The following is a 21,982-nucleotide window of genomic DNA, read 5'->3' on the forward strand; positions in this document are numbered from 1 at the left end:
GGAAAATAAAAAAAGAAGAGAAATGAGTTATACAATAGATATATTTTTCCCCTAGAATTCCCTGCCTCAGAGCTTCCATCATGGAAACCCAAGCATGACCTGGAATATTAATTGTGTCAGGTCAAGCATACTGGCAAATGTACCATTTGTTACCCAGTCATCCTTAGCATTACATTAATATTTTGAATCATTTTGCATTTCTAACACTCTATCATTTAGTTTCCTCCCCATCATTTTCTTACCTTTATAATTAATGGTGGCATGTAAAGAAAGAAAAATAATAAGAAAAGAAATATTATTTTAATGAACGTTAATAAAGAAAATATTTATTGGGTTTTTCTTAATATTCTGTATTGCTTTCATCTCAAATCCTATATTTAGTCTATGCTTTGGAATATCCATTTTTGTCTTTTCCTGTTTGTCATCTCTATACGAAGAGAAAGACTTAACTTTTTTCCCAGAATACAACAAAGAAATTATTAAGCAGCTTGCCTTGAAAGCTAAACTACGAAGGAAGGGAGTAGCCAAAGAAATAGAAAGAAGGAAGCAAGAAAGGAAAGAAAAAGGTGCAGGTAGAAGGAGAAGGACAAGGCTGTGTTGATTATGCTGCATAATTCCTCAGAAAAGATCCGTAATCCCAAGTGGTGTAATAAAACGTGAACAGCTTTAGACACTGCAATTTTTATTTATGCATGAATGAATTCTTATACTTCTTTCCTACTTCTTGACTGAGCTTTTAATGTCTACAGATAAAATTCCAAACAAAATATGCCCTAATAGATACAGTGTAGCTACTGCACTGCAAATAAATACATACATGCAAAATTAAAAATTGATTAAGTTAAGCTGAAGATAAATATCTTTAAAATATTTTTTTACTGTAATTTAACTAAACTATATTAAAGGTATGATCTGTTTTAGTTACTTTTCCATATTAACTGTGAAAATCTGAAAAAATCAACATATATTGTGAATATAAATGTTTCTTTTAACAGTCTTTGAAGCAATTTAATCTTGAAAAAAATAGCTTTGAGGGAGGAAGCCTTTGCAAGTGATTGTCACAACAAGAACCTAAATAAAGTCCTACTTTCTCAGTTTGGTCTTTTAATAAGGAGTTAAAGAAGAAGGAAACTATTTCAACAAAATAGGGACTTAACTTGAAAATCCTTTTTCCTCCATTGTAATTTGTAAAAAAAAAAAAAAACTAAGCAAGCTGAGAGGAGAAGTAAGAGATCTTTAAAAGCCATAAAAGTAAAAGCATGAAGGAGAGCTGTGAATGAAATATTTGCTAGAGATGGGATTGCTGAATCAACACTGACCAATGCACTTCATCATAATTATCAGGACATACTACTGCCAGGGGATTTATAAAAATCCCACTCAGCAAATAATTGCCCTGCTGTTAGGAGATAGTCGGAGTGTTAACACACTGTCACAGTCCAGCGTTTAGTAAGATATTCAACATTCAATTACTCTTGCTGAGAACTAAAAGGAAACATGATCATTTCTCAGCTACTGCAGTTATGCTTCCACATGAATTCCAGTGAACAATCTTGTTAATCCCCAGATATAGTTTCTCTAGGAGGAAAAAGAAATACCGTACATTAATGATTCACAAGGAAGAAATGTGTTTGTATGATGCTGCAACCATGTCTGTAAAATAAAAGGAACTTCTAAATAACTGGTTTATTACAGGCTGTCAGAATATTCCATATGTAGTAAAAATAAATGGATATCTTTAATATCAAATTTACTGGGAAAAGGGACATCTACACAAATTCTATAAGTACTGTTCTAGCAACAAATACAATAAAACTACGTCCATGGACTTAAATTTGAAACATCAAAATACTTAAGGCACATTAGAATGCATTCTACTAGGAATAATCTGTTACTTTTTACTAATATGAACACATTTTTATATTAAAAATTAAGAAATAAAGTGCAAACTTTATTCAGATATTGAAAAAATACCATGGTGTGGTTCAACACTCCAATCTGACATAAAATTTCCTTACCATCGCTGACAATAGGACAAATGTCACCCAGCTTTATAAATGTAGGTTCAGTTCTCACTGAGCTAATGCTACTCCTTAGGCCTGATACTGTAATCCCTATAAAAACATACTCTCAGGAATTTCTTCTCAGCAAGAACTGGAAGATCTAGCCTGCTACTGTACCTAAGGTATTTTAGCATTGTTTGAGATGCTGCTTTTATGCAGAGACTGAAGAATTCATAAATGAGTGATGAGTAGCATACATTCTTTCAAGTGGGATTAATTACCTGTCTTCTGCTTAATGTATACTCTGTTTAAACAGAGTAATAGAAGCATTAATTATTGTTATTCTGCCTTCAGATTTTAAAGCTTGCTTCAGTCCTTTTCATTTGTGAAATGTTTGCTTGATATCAAAATAATAGAGCAATCACGTTTTAAATGCACATTTATAAGTAAACCAGGCTGCAATTTTATGGACTATACAATGAGATGTTAAGGAAACATTCAAGTCCAGTATCCTGGCCACAGATCATAAAATCAACCTCTAAATCTGCACAGGCACTGAGTTCAATTGCAGGAAACAAATCTGTAATTGACTGTCCAAACAGGTACCAACTGCTTGGGTATTTAGGCAACAAGACAAAAGAGAAACAAACTCTTTGTTTAATGCATGGATCATTGTGGTACAACAGCCAAAACACAGCAGTCCAGCAAATGCAGAGGCATCCCCAAAATGTATGCACCTTTCATTGATTCTGTCTGTGACTGAGGCTTACTCTGTCAAATTTAATTCTTACATAGGCTTTTGATGACTTGACTAGATCAGGGATAATAACTTGAATGAGTGAGTGATGGCATGGGAAACAACACTCTTATGATGAAGACGCAAAACAGAGACAAAGCATTCAAGCTTCTCTTACGGACTTCTTATATGACTTCTAACTGATTTTAAAACAAGGAGAAAAATTTATTTTAACTTCCTTAATGATTTTATTTTTAAAATAGGAACAGGAAATTCCATTACTGTTACCACTTTTTCTTTAAGAAGTGCTGGAATGAGTGTGGGATCATGCACAAATTCTAGAAATCTCTGAAAATCAACCTGCTTCTACAACCACTCTGTATAAATGAAAATTAAAGAGCTTAGTCTGAAGAATAATCTCTGAAGGTGATTTTATTATTCCATATCTGAATAAGTGCACGTGAAAACACAGACATTATTTTGAGGTTATTTTGAGGCTTAAATTATTTATACTTGTGGGAAGCTTTCAGAGCCTGAAAACACGAATTTAAACGTGTGATATTTTTAACATCTTTAAAATTAAAATTTCACCTACTGTCATTGTCAGAATGGAAAAGATTAGCTTTGTAAGAAAATATTAACTTGAAATTCACTCCTTTTCTCATTGGATTGAGAAAAGTCCTTGTAATTATACCATTTAGTGCCTTTGAATTTGTAACACTAGGAGTTGCCTACAACAATACATCAGAAGACAGGAGAAGCTCTCCTTAACAGATAGAGATGGAAATCATACAGAAATTTCCTTTGTTAATGAAATAATTACAAAATACAGAATTCATTCACTTCTCCAAAGATACATATATGCAGCTAAACACAGTAACATTTCATTGATTTCCATTGTTCCTTACGTCTGTTGCACTGTGCTTACATGTGAATCTTCCCTCACAGACATATATTCTGACAGATTTATTAAACAATTTGCTGTAGTAAACCTATAGGATTAGACAATGACTAAAAACTCAAAAAGTGGCAGTATGTTTAACAAAGCAACCTTCAATGAGACCAATAAACAATGAGGTGAAGGTTTAATTAATGGTCACAGTATTGTATCCAGGAAAGAATAAAGAAGAGAGAACAGAGCCATGTTAGTCAGATTAGTAAAGGTAGTCAGAAATAAGTGGAAAAGACTGATGTAGTAAGAAAAGTGAAAATATGAAGATTTTATTAAAAGATTGTTGAAATAGAAAAACTGGAAGCAAAGAAAACATGCAAAATAAAGGCAAAGAAAATAATAGATGGGGAAGACATACAGTTTTCATCATGTCTGTTGCAGGACAGGCACAATTCCCAAATTAACAGTATATATTAGTTACTAAACAAAAGCATTGAATATTGAATAAACTGTGCAAGGTAATGAAAGAACTTTACCATTATACTATTCACTTGCAAAGAGCTGAAAAACAAAAAGAATTGGTGTGTACATCACTCATCTTGAAGTCTCATTAAAGCAAGGATAGCATCAGTGCCACTTCTTAATCAACAACAAGGTTTGCTGTTGAGCAATGTACGGCATTTTGTCTTCATGACTTCTTCCATGCCATTCCTAACCCCTCTCTTCTTATGCACTTATCTCTTATCTAGCATGTACTTTTTCTGATATAATAGTTTCAAAAATTACCTGAACAAGACTGTACATCACATCAAACTTGTATAGATGGACTACTACACATCAACCAAATTTATCCCAGTAACAATTTCAGGAATGTTAGTGGAGCTCCACTCTGTGCAAGTGTGTGTGAATGTGGCTCTGTGTGGGATCTATTTAGCTGATACTTGCACTACATTGTAATTTCCTTGCAATATAGATTCTTTCTTAAATGTGTGTACCACATCATACAGAAAGCCTACATTCAGCTCACTCTTACCAGTTTTCTGACTCTGCAGCAATCCAACCCTTCTGCCACCCCCGCTGACAGTTATACACAAAGTGTGGTCGTGTTTTTCTAAGATCTCAGCATGTACACTTTTGATAGATCACACAGCTTGTCCTTTAAACTCTGCCATTAATCCTACCCACAGGAGCTGAGCAAAAAGTTTGTTGTTTAGAAAAAAAAGCACACAAACAGAGATTATGCAATTCAGATGTTGAAAAGACAGTTTAAGTACAGAGACCTTCTAGCTAGTGGATTTTTAAATGACTAATGCTAGATGCAGAGATGCTAAATGCTGTCATACAGTAGATACAGAGATGCCACTACGCTATACTAACATACACTTAGTATGAGTGACATGCTTAGTAACAAGCTATTTGGCAGAAGCTCAGAGAAATATTGCCATGTATGCATCGGCATGCCTTTAAACAACTGAGCTTGCATAGAATCAATCACAAAACAGGACTCAAACTTTACATTCTGTTGTCTGTTAAGCTCTTTCTAATGACAGATAATTTTTCAGTGTAAACTCTTTCTCATTTATTTGCATAGTTACGTGGTTATCAAAGAAACTGAAATTATTTTATAATAATCAGCCTTTAGGAAAAATAGAGTTTGCAATACTGTCACAGAACATGCTTAAAATTATTACATTTGTTCTATTTTTAAATTCATTCACTCACTATCTTAGAAGAGAATGTGAATATCTTGTTTTTGGGAAGTGTGGCAAAGGGAGAAATTATTGATTTCTGTTGGAAGCATTTAGCACTTGTGCTAGAATGAGACTTACGAGAAAAATGCATGGGAAGGAAGTACTTTTCACTGACGCTTGGGAGAAATACATCTGGAATGGTACATAGCCATCTATTTCTTATAGGAGGTAGGTTATGGTGTCAGCAGATACCATTTCCCCATCCTCTTCCATTGCTCCCTAACCTATGGAGTTACCCTTTCCTGGGCATGAAGATCACCACACTTGACATCTTAGTTTTGGCTTTGATTGTACTCTTTCTCTCAAGGAAGACAACAACTCCTTCTTCTAGAAAAAGAAAGGCTGACTGAAAATGATATGAGCAAAACTGGAAAACCTACAGAAGTTGTAAACTTTGTCACTGAATGGCATTGGCAAAGTGTGCATCAGAGTATCTGGAGGTATATGTTAGCTTCCAGCACTCGCCTTCTTTTTACATTACATCCCAAAGGGCAAGAGTTGGACTTACATTCTAAGAGAACTGAAGACTTTTGATTGTGTGTGCAAATCACTTAAAGGTCATTTTTGGAATTCAGATGTAGTGGAACTAACCTTCTAGACACAAACATTTATCTTTGTTCGGGTACAATGTCTTTCAGAATCACAAACAGCTCAGCTACTGGCTGCTTTCAATTTACTTTACTTTGTCCTTCTTTTTGACAGAAACATTAAGCAACATTAACCAAGATTCCTTTCAAGTGAACTGAGATTGTGTGTATAGTGCTCCATGAGGCACAAGAGTGGAATGACTTTCCTATAGTGAATACCTGTGAATAGACTGATACATCTGGCTTCCAGCATGGAAGTGAATATACAAAGAAGGCTTGCTGATCAAACGCACCTGTCACAAGTACTATAAGAAGGATTTAATGCAAATTGAGAATTCTTTGGAAAAAATATTTTATAAAAAAAAAGAACACTAGCAAGAAGTGCTTTATATACTAATGCTATTTAAATGGAGTTGCAAGCCTGCTTGAGAGCTAGGAAAGCTCACTCTCTCCTCTTTAATTTAAATGGGATTTTTTATGGTACAAGCTTTGGGAAGTACTCAGAAATATCTGACTTCTTGGAAGAGAAGTGATGAGTGGATATTAAACACCCATGGATAGGTGGGGATGTTCAGTGATTGGGGCACCCACATTAAAAAAAAATTAACCATTTTAGTTCATCGCCAGGAAGTATTAGTACTTATAATGAATGGTAATTTCATCCCCTGAATGTTTTAGAGACAGGATAATAAAATTACAACAGTAAAGAGGGAGGAAATAAAATGTAAAAGGTAAGAGCTAATTTATTCTTTGTGCTAGCTCAGTCCTTGGCCTTTCCTGAACAGACACTGCCAATAGTAACAAATTATGTATAATCATTTTGTGATGTGGACTGTTCACTTGGGACTAAGCTCAAATGACCAAACTTGCAGCCTTGTCTCTTAAACTGTGGATCTGAAGGCCAGAGTTTATCCACTGAGTCCTCACCTTTATAAGAATAAAACAGCCAGGTGTCCAGAGACGGAGTGGGTGTCAAAGAATGTCATTTTAGACCAATAGTTTTTCAAGTTTTTACAGGACAGCACATTAGGTTAGAAGCATATTAATCACTTGTGTCTTCTGAATATTCATTAGGCTGCTCCAGGAAGGATTTTGTGGCTTTTTTTTCTGCCTCACTTAGAACACTTATGCCTAAAGTAAGTGCAGTAACTTCAATAGAATTAACTCCTGATTTCCTGTAGTGTAAAAAGGGGATACACACAGTCACTGAAATTTTTATGAATTGCCATCTCAGTTGACAGGAAAAATGTAATAAAAAAATATCTTAGCATTGAATAGAATTTGAATTTTAAATATTTTACTCTATGAACTGACAAACATTAAATAATGCCCGATACAATTGATAAAAGTGATATAATTTTGAGTTCTACAATAACAACAAAAAGTCAATTAAACTGGTCTGAAAAACAAAAGCTGAAAAGTAACCTTGGGACATGTTTTTGCTACCTTCGTACACAAAAGCCCTACTCCAGAGTCCACAGAAGTTTGCTCCATTACCCTAAAGAGGAATTGGTTATGGAGTATTGGTGTTACACAGAAAATAAGAATGGAAAAACTCAGTTCTCATTGCTGAAATTGGAACTTTTCACTGTTACTCACTTGATGCTAACATTTCCTTCCTCCTCACAGAACATTATTCTTATGGGTTTTGTTCTTCAATTGTTTTCTGTAGTGCTAAACTATTAAGGAGTGTTTGTCTCACATGTTTATGTCTTCGTGGAAAGGGTTATCTCAGCAAGACTAGTTCCATTAAAAATACTTCCTTATTTTATAGCACCAGCTATTATATCCCTACAAGTAATCCTTTCCAATGCATTAGTTCAATGGGAATAAATATGGGCAAATATTAACCACATGTCTAAACACATTAACCTTGTCTCAACAGAGAGATGGTGACACGCTTGAGCAGGCTGAAAACTGAAGGAACTACTGCAATCCAAAAAGATAACTCATGTGTTGTGACTGGTAGTTACCAAAAGAAATGTCATAGATTTTGTAACTTTTACAACAAAAAGGGTCCATTATTACACATGGGCTTTGTTCTTCTCCTGCAGCTTTAAATTACCTAGGAGCTTATGAACGGTATCTGTTCACAAACTTCCAAAGGATATCCGCAGAAATTGTCACCCTGCTAAAGAGGGCTGGAAAGTGACAGACTTTACTGTTGCTTGGAGTGGAAGAGGCAATCTGTAGAACCCCATCAAACTGTGGAGAAAGAATAATGCACTTTGCTGTTGCATATTCTCCTGTGGCAGAATACCAGAGACAGTATATGCTGTGAAATGAGCATGCTGCAGAACAGTACTGCAAGGAGAACGAGTGAACTTGTCAGCCAAGGAAGCACAATTTTAGAGCTAGTTAGTGTTGTGGGTCTAGGTCTCTTATCACCCTCTCTCTGTTTAGGTTACTCCTTCTTTGAGTATTAAGAGAGGCAGGAACAGGAGGAATACAGAGGCAAAAAGTGAACACCTTAATAATAAAAAAATTGAAAGCTCTGCCACAAAAAAAAAACAGTATTCTGGGACAGTATTCTTAGCATGTCATTCTATTGCCTCGCTGCCTCATTTTAGAGCTCCTTTCTAGGTACATGTTGTTGGTCACTGTTAAAGATAGGATGCTGACACAGGTGAGCCTTCAGTCTGACTCAGTCAGATCTTCTAATTGATCAGGGCCAAACAGAAAGAAGATTCTGTACCTAAATCAAGAGTAGGCATGTGCACACAACTGCATTATTAATTTTTCTCAAGGTTTCAACAGTTAAAGCACTCAGATAGAAGAGAATATCCCACAGATCAGAGGACCAACATTAGCTCATCTAATCTCAGCATGATTTATCACAGAGCAGGAAGTCCAGGCTTGAAAATGAGGCTGGTATTGAGTCCACCAACCAGAGAAATGATAAGCTTAATTGATCCATATATGGCATCACATTCTCAGTAATGCCAAAATATGTTTTGCAATTGTGTGAAAAGCTCTCAAGCTTTCATAGACACTATATCACAAAGAACTTCTGCTTTCTGGACTAATTGTACATTCATTTTCTGTGATCAAAGGTAAATGTGGTTCATCTGTTTAGAAACAGAGGAAAGTTGGATAAAAGAGAGTTAAAATTCTCTTTTACCTCACCCAGTACTGTTTGCTATATGGGAAAAACCTATAGAGTAAAGAGAAAAGATCTGTTGCTCTGCTGATCCTCCAATACTTTTCTCAGTGACAGGAGAAACTATAATAGTAGAAGGCTTTTTCGTCTGTGGCACTCTGAAGATTGTTTCCACAGGAATCTTTTCCTGATCTGTGACTTAACAAGACACCCACCACTCTGCTCCTTCCACCGCTTCTCCTGTTCTGACTCCTTTCAGTTACCACTGCCTTCTGCTCCCCACCACACTATGGACTTGCACCACTCCACCTAGGCACCATCAGTAGTGCTAGCAGCAGCTGACACACTTGCTCCCACTCACAAACTCACCTCAACATTGCTGCTTACTCTGTCAGTAGATACTTAAAGAATACTAGTCTGCTAGTATCTATAACATATCTAGCTTGATACTGGAACTTTTGATTTAACCTATTACATACCTAACTCTAATGATCATTGTAAGCAAGACAAAGACCAACTGCAAAATTTGTTGGAAGGCTGGATATATCAATGACAGGAATCATACAACCACATGTTCCAACAAATGTGGGCTCTTCAGATCCACTTCTACAAAGTGCCATCAATATATTCAGCGATTCTTTCATTGACTTTAAAGGTGGTTTGTCAGCACTTTGCAAAGGCCAGTCCTTTCTACAAATGCCAGCCTTGTGAATATGACAAAGAGCAGTAGTAAGAACCTGTTCAATTACATTGGATTTTATTAACATAGAAAGGGGAACTACAGGGATATAGAAGGATAATCTACGTAGGTAAACATGTTTATAATAGAAAACCACATTTAGAAAGTAGTTCATTTATTAATGACAACCAAAAAAAAAGTACTTTTACCACTGTAGTGGAAATAGCATACTGTGATTATGGACTAGTAAAAAAAACTTAATTATTATAAGTTTCACATCTCAATAAGAACTCACAATGCAGTTCATGACAAAACAGATAAAAACAATGAAAAAATACATCTGGACTGTTATTTCTTTGTGTTATTAATAAGAAATTACAAGACATATTTTTAACAAAGGCAAAGGCTTGTTAAATATGTACTGCTATTTTTACCATGTTCATCATGAAGTAAGAATTTATCAGATTCTTAAGGTAAAATACACTAAGGAAAACATTGTTTTACATATATAAATTTAAAAATATGAAATATAGAAAGTCTTGTTTTTAGAATGGAATTTAGTTTAGAAGTCCCATATTTGGCACCACACAGATTTATTTCTCGCTATATTTTACACTGGAATCTCTTGCAACAAGCAACCAGTAGGTGGAGTAGACAACATATTTCATCACGTGATAAAAAGGGTGTAGACTCGACTGTTGAGGGTTTTTTTTCACAATTATAGGAATCATGTAGAAGAAATTTCCTTCAAACAGAAGCTCGTGTGTAAGGTGTTACTTGACTAGTTATTGATACTACTAGCATATACAGCAAATTGATTAAAAGCTCAATATTTCACAACCATGAAGTTTTAGAGTTCCTGCTTTTTTTTCTCCAGACATTATTTAGCAACCCACTTAATTTAAATCAAATAAAAATTTGCTTTCTTTTTTTCAAGCCCACTCTTATGCCAACAAATAGGGTTACACTTGTGTTGCATGGACATTAGTGGTATTACAAGAAAAAAAAAAAATGTAGCTGGTTTTTAGTAAAGAAAAATAATTATGTTTTGAAGTTGGCAGGATGCATAACATTGTACTTTCACAGAAAGATAGTAAATACTTATTAATATAAATATTAATATTTATGAAAAACATCAAATTAACATTCCTACTGTTAGTAATTATTGATTACGCAAATATCATAACTTGTTTACCTTTCTTTTCTTTAAACTTCTTTGCTAAAATACTATGATTCTTATTCAAATGAACTGCTTAGTTCATCTGTGGATTAAAATGTTTGTGTAAATACAATGTATTTCTACAAGTAACAATGGAAAATAGTCATATTTGGGTACATTTCTATGGCAAAATACAGTCAGTCAACTATTTGCAAAAAATACAGAAAAAATTGAAAGTATAGTATAGTATCATAGATTTTTTAATCATTAATAATTTCCCTGAATGTCAGCTTCATAGCAATGGTACTCAATACACACAATACTCTCCTCAAAAAGGTGGGGAACTGTAGACAAAACAACTTAACTGTAGGTATGTCTACATAATATTTTGTAGGAAGATCAAACTCCTTGTTTCTGAATTGAAAGCATGCACACACTTATTCTGCCTATATTTTGAGCTGACCAGAAGCTGTGTAACTGCATTAATTCTTGAGCTAATACACCATGGCTCTCAACAGGGCTAATTAGTTTGGGTTCAGCCCCATGTTATAGCTCCAGATTGGCTTAGAAAGTAATCAAAGCAAGCTCACATCTGTCTGTATAAGTTTACCTGTATATATCTGGTACCAGTAACAATTCAGAGTTTGATATCAATTTATTCCTTTTTTTTTTCTCCTTTGTAAAGGTAACAGTTTATGGAAGAAATAAATGCTTGAATAGCAAGCTAATTAATGAAAAAGACAAAACATGTTGACTTCATCATAGGCCATACTGTAATATATATTCTAGACACCCCTGTACATTCATGACACTAGCATTCTTAAGTTGGTTTTTTTTTTTCAAATGTAAAATAATGCTAGTAGTTAGGAATGGGCACAACCATAAATATGTATGTTTATACACACACACACATATAATCTGTGGAACGAGAAGAGCAAATTCTGCAATGAATAAAGAATTCATAGACTTTAAGGCCAGAGAGAATCACTGTATCATGTGCCACATTGTGCAATGCTACCACATTTGATCGTCTCCCTGTTTAACCTGTAAGACACTTCTGAGATGGGTGTCTGGGCTTTGGCTTGTAGGGAGTGGAAAATGGAACCTGACATGCTTTTCTTTACTAAAATTGAGGAGCAATGACTCCTTAACTTCTTTCTGTTAATAAGTAAACATCCTTTTCTCACTCTTTTTGCCTAAAGTGAAACAAAAAGATTCAAAACTATAGGATCTATTTGAAATAACTATTGCAAATACATATTTTGCAATGCTGTCTGTATAACCTGACAGAACATCTGCAATCTTGATGCATGATGTGGCTCAGCTCCATCATTGCACCTCGTTATGCATCGCAGGAAGGGGAGGAGATTGGAGCAAACTTTACCAGGTCATCTCTACAACTCATTGACTATCATTAACACATGACTCTACAATAAGTCGAGCTCATCAACCTCCTCTTTTAATTTTCCATGCCCCCTGCTTACAAATTGTGTTTTTTCCTTAACTCACTCAAAAGTGTTGACTTTTGCTGTCTGATTCTACTGAGATATGAATGGACCTTGCTCAGTAATCCAATTAATTATCCATTGAAGACAGGAAGATGCAGATATAGTCAGATCAGAAGACCAGGCATATAGAGAGTAAAACATCAGACACAGAGCATCAGACCAGTAAATTCTTCACCGAAATAATCTGCCCTGTATCTTAGCAAGATACTAAATTCTATAACAATACGCAATTGTGGAATACAAACTTTGATTGGAATAGGTACTTTACTTCATATATAACTTTACTGGTTTATAGGTTGTCTGAAGGTGTTGCATTGATTTACACTCATTCATGTTTTAAAATACTACCTGCAAAAGAAGATGGCTCTTGGAGCACTATTCTGTCATAAAGGAAAAATTATGTGAGCTCTGAGTCCCAGAATTCACAAACTATCTCAGCAAGCCAAACCAAGCATATTTTTGTTCCGCAAAACACTGTTAGCTAAATTCAAATTCTGTAAAATTAGAAACCAACATTCATAAGAACATAATAGTTACTGCTGCCCTCTACCAGCAGTCCTCCAGGTGGATGGCTGAAATAAGGGACTACTTAGCATTCCTTAAAAATGTATTACAGTTTGCTAAGCCAGTGAACTAAGTGAACTAAGTTTACCATCTTTAAAATCTTATTATGCCACAGGTCACTCAATGTCTCTAACCAGACAATTTTTGTAATCCAGGTAAAAAATTAATGTTTAAGCATTTGTTCACATAAATTGTTCTATTCAAAACAAGAATTCACAATTTTCTACAATTTAAAACAATACAAAAACACTGCAGATTATTTTAATATTCTAGATCTAATCAATTATTGTGAGCTAATTCCAGTTATTAACTAGCTCCCCTGTCTAAAAGACACTCAGAAAATTTCTTATGCTATTTTTTATTAATATTTTACCACACTATTTTTTCAAATACAATTACTTAAATTTTATTTTCAATTTAGTTTTCATAACTAATATCCAGTTAATTAAACTATATTTCTACTTATTGGACAGATCACAAATGATTCCCAAATAAATGGAAAGACGAAATATTCTGCCACTAAGTGTCATGGTATTTTTCCTGCATTCTTTAGGATTAACGGTTCTTACACACAGATTATAATTAACAACCTATGAAAAGCAAGCACTTAGTTGATATTAGCATGCTATGATTGCTCATATGAAGAACAACCAGTCACCAAATATTTATGGACACAAAATCTTTTCATTTTTAACAAAAGTTCATGAAATGAAACCAAAAAAAAGGCAAACTCACAAGCTTTACCAATCATATCAATGTTGTCGAAGATACATCTACTGCCATATTCACCTGTCTGTAAAGCGTCTTATATAAGAAAGCTTGAAAAAATACACCACTTTTATCAATACAAAACAAATTAATCAGTAAATATTTAAAATTTATGAGGCATTTCTATGTGAAAACAACCACACTAAATAAGCTGATTCAGGCAGTTCTAGGAAAAGCTTTAGCTGAAAACCTGCATTTACAATCTATTCTAAAAACAAGCAGAACACAGCACCAATCCAAGCATTAGCTCAATTAAAAAAAAGGGAAAAAAAAAATGAAATCCCTTCTCAGCTTAATAACTTGTTCATTCTTGACAAGTGCAACAACACAACAATAAGCCAGTCAAAATGAGTTTTTAAAGCGAGGTTATGCCCTTCGTGTTGTGTTATCACAGTGGCAGATCAAACTGCTGACTTGGACTCTTTCTACCAGCAGTGCTGATGCTGCCTCTATGAAGCTGCTGTCACGGAATAGTCATGGTACCTGCTCTTGCCTATAGAAAAGGACTAAATTGAACTCGAAGTAGTGTCTTTGTGATATCTTTTCAACAAGTCATGTCCCATTCAGCCTGCTAGTTTATCTCTGTCAGACTGGGGGCCCAAGTGGTTTGCATGAGCTGTCAGGGACAGGTACACCAACCTGCTCAGTGCTAAGGAGGTAATGCATCTTTCGGGCTTGGTATTTCTTTTCCTTTTCTTTCTTTTCTAGGTCTTTCCTTTTCTTTTCATTTTCCTTCATTTCTGTGTACTCTTGGAGTTCATTCCTGGAATAAAATAAGTCTGCTAATTATATTACAACAATAAAAGACGTCCTAGTGTTTTATTTTACTTTAACCCTTTATAGCTTCACAATGTTCTGCTATTACGTAGTAGCAGTATACTGACACCACTGGAATGCAAAATTACAGTTCATTCAGTTCCACAGCAGCAGGATTCTATTCTATATGGATATAACTGTGAAGAAATAGGATTAAAATTATAAAAACTATGAACAGTAAATTAGTTCATATTGTTCACTCTTTTGAAGAATATGTCAACATATGTATTTTTATAGCTTGATAAAATAGCATGCATAGATGTCCCTTTTTTGTCTCTAAGAGTAATTTTAGTTTGAATTTCTCTAATCAGAAGTTAGTTATTTTCCTTCAAATCTAGTTATTTTCCTTCCAATGGTTTCAAAATAAAAGTTGTTCACTTCTGTTTCAGCTAGTGCCTTGCAACACCTTCTTCTGATCTGCAAACAGGGGAGACCTCATGGAGTGAGAGAGGATAGTAGACACAGGATAAGAGCTGACATTCACCCCTAGATTCTTGAGCCTTTTGTAAGGCTGAGAACATAGGCATAGAGAGGAACTGGATGCATGTAATGTCCTTAAGAGGAGTTTCCATAGCATTAGGTATCTTGGACATGTTGCTTTCTACTCTGGTCTGCTAGCAATGGTACAGGCCACTACAAGAAACAGGAACGTAATGGACTCCGGAGCAACTGCATGACAGAGGTTTGCAAACATGTAGTTTCATCTAAATTAGTGGGTCTGTGTATTCAATAGGTTGTAAAAAATTCTTTCATTGTAAAATAAATAAGGAATTGTACCTAACACCAGCTCTTAAAAAACTGAGAAAACTCATTATTTTAACAGGCTGTTTAGAGGAAGACTTAAACAGAAAATAGGCGCAGAATTTTCTCCTCCAATGGCTTTTTTTTTTCAAAGAGACAGGCTTGTCACAAATTAAGCAAACAGTGGACTGAAGTAATGTTCTATAAGAAAATAAATTCCGTGCTATTGTGCACAGTGCACGTGTATGGAATTTTTTTGACTCAGTTAAAAAAGGTTAGTTTGATTAACACTTGCTATTTTTGTTATTAAGAAATGGCTAGTTCAAATTAACCTGAGTGCTAAAGACACCAAGCATATTCAGCCAAGCATTTAGATTGTTTAAAAGTTAATTGAGTAAATTCTAGTCTTTATTTCTTTAAACATGTGTGTATATGATAAAATAAAAAGCAAAGAAAAATATACTATTCACATATCTGGATAATGCAAATATTTCAGCAAAACAGATTATTTAGAGAGGTCCAGATTAATAGACACAGTTGTTTCAATGAGTACCAAATAAGACACTCTAGGACAAGGGTCAAGTCCTGTCAAAACATGCACATAAAGTTTGCTGATATGAGTAATCCCCTGGGAAAGTCATATTGCTCCCGAAAGTGTTTTTAAGATTGTGACTCAGACTTATTCTTAATACTTTTCATAATCATAATGTTAAATTAGTTCATCAAAATATATGAAAGCAATAATTGCTTCATAAATATGAACACTGTAAAATTACATTCTTACATACAAGTTGTAATGTACAATTTTTATTTATTTCATGCTATCTTTCAAGTTTTTATCAACTAAAATAAGTAAAATGTAATTAAACAAGTTTTGTTTCAAATGTAAAATAAAATAGAACAAAAAGGAAATAAATTAAAGATCAGAAAAGATGTATAGGTCTGTTTCAATCTCTGGAAATATTTTTTGTTGCAGTTTACTGTTAAAGGCTGCTAATATAATATTTCATACAAGGTTACTTATGAAGCACACTGACGTTTAAAAATCACCATGCTATGCTTTTGCAGCAGTGTAATTTTTTTCCAACAAAAGATTAAATTGCAAAATAAATGAATTACTTAGAGTGGCATGGCCCCCATTTTGCCACCCTTCTCTTGAAAATTGCTTATTAATATGAAAAAAGAAGTTGGAAAATAGCCTGTTTTACTTTATGCATAGCGTTTCGGGGCCTCAAAGCCTGCAGAGCCAGACTAGCTGCACATTTTAGATTGTGTTGGCAAGCGGGGACGATGACCTTTCTGACCTGCATCTCAAGGCTATTATTAATCGCTAAGTAACCTGGTAGAGCCAAACAAATTTGTTTCCATTGAAAGGATCTCTATCTGTGTCTGAGAATTTGTGCTGTACCAAACAAACCTCATTAACTGTGTCCATTTTTGACAAAGAACTAGGAGTTGGAGAGATTGGCGACCTTTCTTTGTCCTTAAGGTACAGATTTCAGAGTCACTGCATGTAGGTACATAAGCATTTTTACCTGGAAACTCTTTGTTCTATATCAATCAATCATAAACAAATGAATAAATAGAAAATGTATATAGTATTAACTTTGTTCTTTTATTTTACAACACTTTACCTTCAATATCAAAGTGTATGAGCCATGTTTTACATATTTAATATTATTTCTTGTTCCTTTTTTATTAGAGTCCTTTGTTCAGCTTTAGTACCACTATCTATAACTGATGAAATGTCTATCAATATATTACCACGGTTTATTCATGTTCTTATATACACATGTACTTCTTCGCAAAAGTGGATATGGAAGCTTTGTTATTCAGAACACAACTGGTGATGAAAACTCTCAAATAATGATAAAAATATAGATTTTCATTACAGATGTAATGATAATGGGATGCAAAATGTTTCCCATTGTCATTAATCTGAATTTACCAGATTACATTGAATGAATGACTAATAATCATTATTTGCTGAAATTAATTGAAGTCTAAAACACTTGTTGAAGCTCAATGCATTTCATTATCTTTTTAGACACTATCACCCAAATCATCATGATCCTTCCTGATTATCACACATCCCCATTAACGTTGTACCATAATCCATTTAAAAGTTTGAGTTTTTTAAGCAGTTACAAATAATTTTCAACATACTTTGCAGTCTACACATTTTGTCAGTTGTGCTGAATATTTCTATCATCCATTATACTGCTCTGTACAGTTGTACAGAACATGCAGACAATTCTGTCTCGGAGATAACAGCTCCCAAGATTATTCTCTCCTGAGAGGCAGTACAAAATAAAGTGTATGTAGTAGTCCAAACATTGCTTGTCTGGAAAGCACAGATGTTTTAGCATAAATACAGATTTATTCTAAAGCTATTTGAACCTGAAACTGTCATCTCTTTTACCACACTTCCAAGAATTCGAACAGGAGCAACAAAAGCAGAGAATCTAAAAGTAGCTGTATATGAATGTAGAATTTCACACATTAGCAGATTAATAGTACCACGTTATGCACTGTGCAAGGGAGTCCAGTGTTACCATATAGAAAAATATGTATAAGCATAAGTGATACTAAAGACATAAACTTAGACTTCCAGATAGCTTATATGTAAATGTGTTTATTGAGAAGTTCCATGTTCGTGACCTTCTGTGTGTATGCCTGCCCAGAGAAAGTAAATCCAAATTCCATTAAAGTCAATTGAAAATTTATTGAAATTAAATGATCTTTGGATTAAACCCTTACACTTACTACAAACCTTCTCTTTGTTCATAAATATTTCAGGTCATTGAGTAATAGTAAGTAATCTTTTCTTGGGACTATACAAGATTACAAATACTAGCTATGATGCATGATACTCTGGACCAAATTTGCTTCAGGATGAACCTTTCATGGTTCAGTGTGAAGTGGGAGAACTGAATATGGGCAAATTGTTTGGCTGGCATTTTTAAAGCTTCACTAAATTTTGGGGGAGAAAAAGGGTTCTGTAGATGGGAAACATGTTTTACATTAATTAATAATCTTGTTCTATTTTTACAAATGATCTGTCTGCTGCTTGCTTCATAGTTGGAATAGTACTGCTTATCAAACTGTTATAACTGAAAAAGCAGGTAATTTTTTTTAGTACATGGTATTTTCATTATCTTAAAGCTTATCTCAGTATATTAACAGCATCTACTACATCTTTCTACAAACCTGGCTTCCCATACAAGCTTAGTCTAATCAGAGTTTCTCCCACACAGATTTTTATGGAATATCTTTGTAGAGGAAATATGTGTAATTTTTGACAAACGTAGTGTCTGATCACTTTCAGGATGTGAAAATTGTTCAACAATTCAGAAGAATATAAATTTTTATTAGTGCAAGTTTAGAATGCATTCTTCTGTTAAAAATATGAATATACTGGGTAACACAAACTGTGTTTTCCTTCTGATAGCGAATGTTTCATGTAATTGAAAATAGGTATAAGATTATCAACATATGTTCTCAAAGCCCATAATTAAAAATGATCTTGTTTAACAAATCTGTGAAGTAGCTATGGATTCATTAATGATAAAAATATTTGCTTTTTGTAGTTTGAAAATAAAACATTTTCATATGACAAGGTAACATTGTTATTCTGATACTTCATTATGCAGTAGGCAGTTGTATTGGTTCCAGCTATGAGATGCAAATTCAGTTGACAGTGCTCCTGCTGTCTGTATAAAGGTTAAAAATACACATATAATATTGTTCCTGGCACTTTTTGAAAGGTCTTCAAATGATGGTTTCAGCAATATACAGATTTTCATAATTCTGCATAGAACTGCATCATATTATAAATTCACACTGACTTACATTTATTGAACTTTATCGATCTATTGCATTCTGTTTGCATTTTCACTGGCATTCTGTGGTGCTTTGACCAGATAACCATAAAATTATAATATCAACTAAAAAGCATCTGAGAAAATCAATAATTAGTATAGCTGCCTAGAGTACGAAGTTATTGTGATTTTAAACAGTTCAGATGCCAAATCATAAAATTCCTGCAATATAGGCAGTAGGCAACTTTAGCATAAAAGTAGATAACTTAAATCAATTTTACCTTTCTGAATATATACCATCCTCTCTGCTCACATAGAGAATTTGGAAATGCAAATGAAATTAGTAGGACAATACTTTTGGTACACCACTGCATACCACTTGATTTCACATTACATTGGTGTAGGTGAGAATGGAATATGACCTGCCATGATAATGTCATATGACCTAATCTATTATATTGGGGAAAATTGAAATATACCTATAGACTAGACTAGGATGTAAAATCAGTTTAGAGAGCTCTGTACTTTAAAGGAAAGTTTTCACAGAACACACATACTACATATTTACGTTAACTATGTACCATCAGACAGTTTGATCATTCTCAAACTTTTTCTGATTTTTTGAATGTATCTGTTCAGATTTACTGAGCAGAATGCAGCAGCTCTGTAAACCTCCTACTCCTCTCCACCATGATGTATATTCCTGTATGTAGCCTGGTAGAATCCCTTGACCAAATTGTTTGATCTCAAGTTGCAGTGAAACATGCTCAAAGAGGCAGTCAATACCAGTGGTGCGAGTTATCTTACTGCCTAGGAGACCTACCACAAATGAGCGTCCAAAATTCTTACTAATTTTAAATATGAATGTTTACATCAATCTATTTGACAACTTAATCATGACACTCTCTTCACAATTTGGAGGAATGGTACTCCTCTGTCATTGCAGTGCAGTGAACAGGAAACTAATATGACTCCTTAGGATAAAAAAAAATAAAATACATAAAGCTAATTTGTAGCCATGTAAAAACACCCTATGGTTTGTATTATTATTAATTTTACAGAAAGAAATTCCTAACACCTTAAAATCCCATTAAAATCCAGTGCATAGTAGAACACACTCTCCTCATCTTTCCTTAATCACATAGTGTACACCGCCAATGGAATTAAGTGATACACCAGTTCCACTGTCAAGGTCCACAATGTGATCAATATACTACGTAGGAAATGTGATGAACGTAGCGGTGAAGGGCATACAGTGAATGAATACCTTGTGCAGATCAGGAGATCAGGACACAGCATGTACCAGACGATAGGAAAGAACAGACTGATGTATCCTTCTTATCCTTCCAATTTCCACTGCTGCACAGTTACTCAAGAGAGTGTAACAGCTTTTCAAAGTGCTGATTGCAGAGCCAGTTTATAACTAAAAAGGGAATATTTTCCCTAATCCATTATATAGAATCTTCTAATTAAGGTTTCAATAACAACTTCTACAGAATTTTCCCTCAGACCTACTTAAAACCTACTTTTTTTTTTGTGAACTTACTGGTCCAAATATTTTTCCCTTGTGTGTATAAATCCTTAAGCTGAATTTACTTCATGTTCATTGGCAGCACAAAATGCTGTGAAGATAAAAATATTTTTTGTAAAATAATTTATTTAAACAATGACGTTTTGTTAGCTTAACTATTTCAGTTTAATTAAACTGTAAAACCCACCCATTAAAGATGTGGCATAAGAGTAACTACAACACTGGACCTTCTGTTGGCTGAGTGACTGGATCCAAGTGTACTGGTTAAACTTCATTTATGCTCAGGTCCATACTAATATAGCTAACCATAACAGGAAAAATGTTTTCACTCCATGTCTGTTTGCTATTGACCCCTTCATGGAAAATCAGCCTGACTGATTAGCTTAAACAGTGATAGTATCTGGGGGTAAAAAAGCTGATCTGGCCCTGAACAGATAACAGGTAACACAATAGATAGTGGATAATAGAAATTATTCTGATACCAGTTTAGCAGTGGTGGTCATTTCTAGCACAGTGTCAGTGCTAGGCTGCTAAGAATGCAGTCATGCTCTTAATTTTTCCAGCAACACATAAAAGAGGATGTCTGACCACAGCCAAATACCATTGAAAGTTTTTTAGAGAATGTCATGTGAAAGTATCTGTTATCTTTCTGCACTGCAATTCCCAGAAGACTGTATATGCTACCATCTGCACAGTAATAACTAGAGGAAAGCATACTGCTATGTTTTGCTACAGTTAAGCTGTTCCCAGTACTAGAAGAACTCATTTAAGCTAACTGTTATCTCTCTGCTGCAGTGCAGGACAATGTAGACATATCTGTATTCCTTTTACTTTAATATCTGGTACTTGGCAACATCTACAATATTCAACATTATGTGATTTAGAAACCAAACATGACATGATAACTTCTAAAGGTCATCAGCTAAGTTAATTTTCCTTCTCAGGGTATTATGAAACCGTCTGACTGAGGTTTACTGACTGACTCACATTTTTCACTTACTTTCATATAAAAGTCTGCATATGTTTGCAAATAAAATTATACACTTTGCTCACACTAAACGGGTTTTACAATGGCAAGGCAGGTAGAAATTTTAAGTATTGACCCATTACACGAACCTGAGCAGTAATGCCAAATCTCACAACTTCATAGTGATTTTCACGGTACCTCATGGTTTTCTCAAATTCCATACTTGTAGAATAGTGTTACCACTTGAGCATCTATGATGTCATTTTTAATGAAGCATAAAATATTATGAAAGACACAGTAAATGAGTATTTTTTTTATATAGCAAATGTAATTATTTTGGGAGAGATCTGATGCATTTT

The 21,982-nt window shown here is 34.3% G+C and overlaps 1 protein-coding gene across 1 annotated transcript in view; it reads right to left on the reverse strand.

Annotated features, from left to right (window-relative positions):
• Positions 1–21,982, reverse strand: part of SPATA17 (spermatogenesis associated 17) — an 86,908-nt gene that overhangs the window by 36,260 nt on the left and 28,666 nt on the right. The window contains exon 6 of the mRNA XM_086745218.1: positions 14,387–14,510. Within this exon, the coding sequence (XP_086601344.1) occupies positions 14,387–14,510 (124 nt within the window). The remainder of the gene's footprint in view (positions 1–14,386; positions 14,511–21,982) is intronic.

The sequence above is a fragment of the Chlamydotis macqueenii genome, chromosome 3 (assembly GCF_036417535.1).
Source record: "Chlamydotis macqueenii isolate bChlMac1 chromosome 3, bChlMac1.mat, whole genome shotgun sequence".
In the NCBI taxonomy this organism is placed as follows: domain Eukaryota; kingdom Metazoa; phylum Chordata; class Aves; order Otidiformes; family Otididae; genus Chlamydotis; species Chlamydotis macqueenii.